The 6164-nt window shown below is 33.6% G+C and overlaps 1 protein-coding gene across 1 annotated transcript; it reads left to right on the top strand.

Annotated features, from left to right (window-relative positions):
* Positions 1-4340: 4340 nt before the first annotated feature.
* On the top strand, positions 4341-4916 carry LOC124364741. Its single transcript, XM_046820487.1, has one exon. The coding sequence runs from the start codon at positions 4341-4343 to the stop codon at positions 4914-4916; it is 576 nt and encodes a 191-aa protein (XP_046676443.1).
* Positions 4917-6164: the final 1248 nt, after the last annotated feature.

Genomic DNA, 6164 nt, shown 5'->3' with positions numbered 1-6164 from the left:
AATCATGATTAGCAGGTGGTTTCTGCAGAAAATACACCTACACATTTAGAAATAATGCATCATTTGGAGGCTATAGACTGTTATATCCGCCCACTTTTGTTGAACGAAAATACTCTTGAAAGAAATAAATCTACTTTTCTTCAATAAACTCTTACATTTCGAATTATTTAATTACCTAACAGAACCAAGCTCTTTTTTTATTTTTTATTATTCAAAATCTGACAATTTGTTACAGATTTATCAAATCTGTTTTTAATTACATTTTACTAATTACGCAATATAATTTTATAGTTACACGCTTCATCTTACTATTTGCACACTTGACATTGTTGTTTGTACGCTTGGCCGGAGGAAACCCCTCATTACATAATAGGGACTTCTACACGACTTCACAATAAAAAAATTCAGGGTAAGGAAATTGGGATAAGACTTTTAATTCTCGACTTAATGTTATGTTATACAGTTACAACAAGAATATAGGCAATTTTCTGAAGTTTTTGCCTAATTTCGATATGCTTCAAATTATTTACGCGAACCCTATCTACCTAGGTTGAAAAATACTATAGGTCTCCATCTAATTAAATCGTACATGTTTTTGATAAGAAGGCAAAGCACTACGCTTTTGAAAGTTGCGTTTGAAGACGCCGTATTGAATGTTTAAATACGAAACCAATTATCGAAGGTTGGAATGCAGACGCGAAACCTGGAATTTATGTGCAGAAAAGTTAAACTAAGTTACTTGTTTAGAATATAACACATTGTGTAGCCTAATAGTCTTCGCTAAGGTTGCATAACCCTATATAATCGATAAGTCACTTAATTTCTGAGATATCGCGTGAACACATATAGAGACAAATAATCTCACAGAAAATAAATTGGCACAACAAATTACCCTCAGCCAAATTGCAGGTCACATTTTTGTCTATGTAGGAATGAAGTTTCAAGCAAAATTTAGTCTATGGGTAGATACTATCATTCGAGATATCTTTCCACGTCTTATATTCAAATATTTGTTCATTAATTGAAACTAAATCTAGAGACCAACTTTTAACATTGAATTTCCACTCTATTATTTTAAATTTTACTCTATGAATAAGAATATCAAATATTACAATCACATATGCTTCTAAGCAGTTTGTTTATTTATGCTCCTATTTTTTGTCATCATGGTTATCCATCAGAATATTGTGAAAGTAATTGCTAATGTTCAGACAAACTCTAAGAAGTAACATACTCCATCATTGAACTCAGTATTGCTTATAATATAAATTTACCTTTGTGCGTAATTTCAAGTCTGTAATTAAGTTAATTTTCATGCGGACAGACAGACAGATTGATAGACAAACAGACAAATAGCAATGTCACCTTTTGGAGCCTCTCTAAAGCTTAGCCAATAATATCATGTGAAAGCAAAAGAAAAAAGCAATTTTCAAGGAAATAAAAGATAATTCATTTTAACTCAATGAGTTAATACTGTTAATACTAAGAATTTCACAACTGAGTACAATAATGAAGAGTAAATGCACAGTATAATGAAGAGTATAATACACAATCCAGTTTAAATATAAAAATACAGTTATTACTATTATGTTTGAAACTATATAACATGTCCAAAAAACCATTTTTATAAGAAAACACTAGAAGAGAATATAACTGTTGTTAGATAATTTTACAGTTTTGAGAGCCACACTTTATAAATCACATGAAAAACAATAAGGGTTTTATATATATATATATATATATATATATATATATATATATATATATATATATATATATATATATATATAGATTTATAGGCTTTAAATTTAACATAATGGATCAATTACATACTAGGAACACTGAGTTTTACTAGGGTACATGTAACTCCATGGGATTTAGATGTATTAAAATTGTTCTTATAAGTAAAATGTCAGGATAAACAAATTTTTAAACAAACTGGGCACAATTAATTATATAGGTATTCAAGATGTGACATTTGTATTTATAGAGTAAAAATAAAAATATTGGAAGTAAATGTCAAAACCCGTTACCAAGATTTGATTTCAGCGCACTATTGCGTTGTAGGTTTAGCCTCCATAGCTCACCAGAAATTCATTAATTAAACCCTGCTATGAAGCGAATTTTAATGAACAAAACTGGAGATGAATTATGTGGCCAGATAGTATATAGAAAGATTTAGTCTGTTGGCTTTACATTTGCTAGAAACTTTATTTTCACATAAAAAAGAATTATGTTGAATGTCCATCTATGAAATTTCGTAGAGTGTCATTAATGGCATCACTAATTAGGCAGACAGAGTATCTTTTTTCATGCTGGAGGTAATGAGATTTATCGTAGACTCATGCGTATTTGAAATTCCGTGAAAACTACTCAACATTTTTCCAAGACAGGTACCACCTTTACATGTAAATAATTCATAATGTAAAGTGCTTTTGTATGACACCGAACCCCTCCTAATCGGCTGGACAGATTTTATTGAATGTTTTGTCTGTCTTCAGGTAGATCGGGAATAGTTCGTACTCACAGTTCGGACCCATTTAAATTGCGTATTTAATAAAATGTTTATTTAGACCTTTTTGTCGATTTTGTAGTGTTTTAAATTATATCCGCCGACTTACATACGATCAAAGTATCGAATATTCAATAATATTCTATTTTAATTTCAGTTAGTCCGGACAGTTGGTGCTACGACCAAATTCAGAGAAGTATTTTGTAACTTCGTGATATTGTTGTGCTAAAAAAATCGTATGCTAACTAAAATATTACATTAAGATGTAGTGTTTAAAGAGTTTTAAAGTGTGCTCAAAAATTATAGATTTTGAAAATTTAGTGCGGGATTAGAGTGAGTATTTTATATCATTCTCTATCAAACTTACACGTGCATTGATTAACAATCACCCTAACTTACAAATTTAGTTTTGTAACTAATTAATTTCATAACAAATTCTTGTAGTTCTTATTATTTAAAACTGTTCCTATTACATTAAAATAGCAAAACATTTTTTTGTAGCTTTGATCTAAATCCTATTACAGTAAATCTTTTTGTTAAAATTTTAATAAGTTACTTATATTCGTTGCAAAGACTACTAAAAATGACCAGCTTAAATGTGTGTAGGACAACCGAACCCGAAAACGATGGAAAAATTTGTTTATTTTATGAAAAAATCTGTATATTTGTTCCTATAGATGAAGAGGTTTTTTTTAGCCCTGAGGATATTGTTTTCAAATTGAAAAACGTGCTGAGGGCTCCACTTCTTCAAGGTTCAAGGGCTCAATTACATTTAACAACGGTTTGAATACGTACAATATTTATTTAAATATTAAAATTATCTTAAGAAACTTCATATTTGTTTCAAATGTTGTTTTGAGTTTTATAAGTAAATAATAAATCATTTGTACATAACTGAGTGTTTCTATTCATCCAATAATAGTGTGTCGTGTTCAAGTGTTACCAATGACATAGTATGTTAAGTTTCTTTAAGAACTGCACATTTACGGTGTCAAAATAAATTTTCTCCTTTAAACTTTATAAAGTATAGGTAGAATATAAATAGAAACAACCACTTGGATAAATGAAAAATACTTGTGAAGTTAGATGAACTAAATACAAGCAAATAGTACGGGTAAAGTGTTAAATTTCGCAACTGCTTGAACTATTCAACGAGGGTTGAAAATTTAATCCTACTAGGTAAATGAAATTAGCGGAATATTACCAAAACTCTGTGTGTTAAACGAGTTGATAAAATAACATTCAATAGAGTTGCAACGTGGGGCTTTGATTACTGAGTGAAATTAAACAGTTTCGCGTCAGTGAGTTTCGCCCAACGTGGTAAAATAGTGCACCAGTGACCTTTTAATTATCAGTTACAATAAAATACAAACCGTCGTTTCACGTGTTTTAATTAATTTACAGTCTGTGGCACACGTACCACTTTAAAGCGAATGCATGAATTGCTTTATGTTTTCGATAAATATCATTAGTTTCATTTGCATACACCGTAACAATAAATGTTTCTTAGTCATTTTTTTTTCCTCTTCTTAGTCTAAGAAGAGGATTGACACTGTCGTTCCACTTCGCGTGGGTGGGGTGACTGTCCAATCTACTCGTGCCGCCAAGTACCTTGGGGTTATGGTGGACAATAAGCTGACCTGGAGAGACCAAATCTTCCGTACTGCGGACAAGGCCGCTAAGGTAGTGCAATCCCTTGGTAGGCTAATGGCCAACGTCGGTGGTCCCAGGTCTAGCCGAAGACGGCTCCTCATGTCTGCAGTCCAGTCCGTCCTCCTGTACGGAGCTGAGGTGTTGGGCAGATGCATTAAATAAGGAGGTGTATCGGATGCGGCTTGCTCGGGTGCAGCGACAAGCAGCTCTCAGAGTCGCATCAGCATATCGTACAGTTTCTGAGCCTGCCGTCCTGGTGATTGCTGGAGTCATCCCGGTCAAACTTCTGGCTGAGGAGAGGAAAGCAATATACCAGCGAAAAGGCGAGATCGGCAAGGAACATGCCACGTCAGAAGAACGCACCCGCACCTACCGGCAATGGCAGGAGTTGTGGGATCAAGAGACCCGAGGACGTTGGACAGCACGGCTGATACCGATGGTCCAGCTCTGGGTGAAACGGCGACATGGTGAGGTGGACTATTACCTCACCCAGTTTCTCACCGGTCATGGATATTTTCAGTCCTACCTTTTCTTGATGCGAAAGACCGGTTCACCGGACTGCATTTATTGCCCGGGTGTTCCCGATGATGCGGAGCATACATTCTTCCGCTGCCCACATTGGGAAAGGCCCCGCCTTGAGGCAACACGCACTCTGGGTGTTTTTTCGGTGGACTCTGTCTGCCAAGTGATGCTGGAGGGTCAGGACAACTGGAACTTGAAACTGGAAAAAAAAAAAAAAAATGTCGCTTAGTCTGTATTCCCTACTTTTGCTTTCGAAAAAATATTATTAACTCGATCTACCCTTTTAAGTTATCAAGTTCATCGCAACCCTCTGATTATTGCTTATTCTTCTCGTTCGCTTAACCTTATCTTAAGTTTTTACACCCGAAGAAAGGGAAGGATTTCAATTCCGGTAACTTAGTGTACTCTTTTTATTAACATTTAATGATAACAACTATCCTAAATTCTATTATTTTTTAAAATTATCCATCGTCAATAAGTCACAAGTAGAATATATCATATTGTTGATAAAACGTAAAAAAATGTTGTATTGAACTAACAACCATCTTTTTATTTCCTTTACATTCCGTGTTTCAATACACAATGGTATCTTAAATGTGCACAATTAAAAGTTATTCTAAAAGCAATAACTTCTCAGAGTTGTTAAAAAGGTTTATGGAGTGTTTTCCTTACCTGGAGTGAAAACCTAACGCGACTTGAAAGTGCGCAATGTTTCAGCACTGTCAAGGGGACCTATTAAATTCATGAATTGAATTTATTCCTACACAAATATGTATAGTTACTATCAAGGAACAATCTTTGGAAAGATTGACGACTTTTAAAAATAGCGTGGCCAGTGCGAGTACTTAAGTTACAAGTATCTTATAAAAGTTCAATTGTTTTAGCCGGGCTACTCCCTGTGGCGTCCACGTCAGGCTTAGCTGATATCACTACTGTTAATCTAAAACAGTAACAACTTAAACTTAGAACTAAAACTTAAACTTAACTGAACTCTTCTTGAAGTATAACTTGTACCTTTTACTCTAAAATACTTTTATTTATTTACACATAACTACTTTTTATTTATTTATCTCATAAGGATACGTTTCTCTATTAAAAATGAAGTACATGGACTAAAAACAAAACTTGTTTAGCATTTTAAATGAAATTACGAGTAAAATAAATTTCATTCACAAATATAATTCAAATTAAATAATAATAAGTATGATGGGTGTTTTGTGCTTTGTTCATCCATACCTCCATATCTAATTCCTAGCTGACTTCGGCGAAATATGCAGCCATACTAGATGCACTAATAAAGTAATGAGACTGATTCTCTTTGCAAGATATGGCAACCCTGTAGGCTTCTGTAGGGACAATATCTTTGACCTTGATCACATAAGGTACTTCTAGTCCAAGCGGCACATCTATGCAACTGTTCAGTTGTGAGTTGTACTAGTACGTTAACACGTGTTTGTAACTCTCATCACGGAAATGG

The sequence above is a fragment of the Homalodisca vitripennis genome, chromosome 1, assembly GCF_021130785.1.
Source record: "Homalodisca vitripennis isolate AUS2020 chromosome 1, UT_GWSS_2.1, whole genome shotgun sequence".
Taxonomy (NCBI): domain Eukaryota; kingdom Metazoa; phylum Arthropoda; class Insecta; order Hemiptera; family Cicadellidae; genus Homalodisca; species Homalodisca vitripennis.
This window is presented reverse-complemented; position numbering and strand designations above follow the sequence as displayed.

Coding starts and splice junctions, on each gene's coding strand:
- LOC124364741 (XM_046820487.1), top strand. CDS start 4,341: ATGCGGCTTGCTCGGGTGCAGCGACAAGCAGCTCTCAGAGTCGCATCA.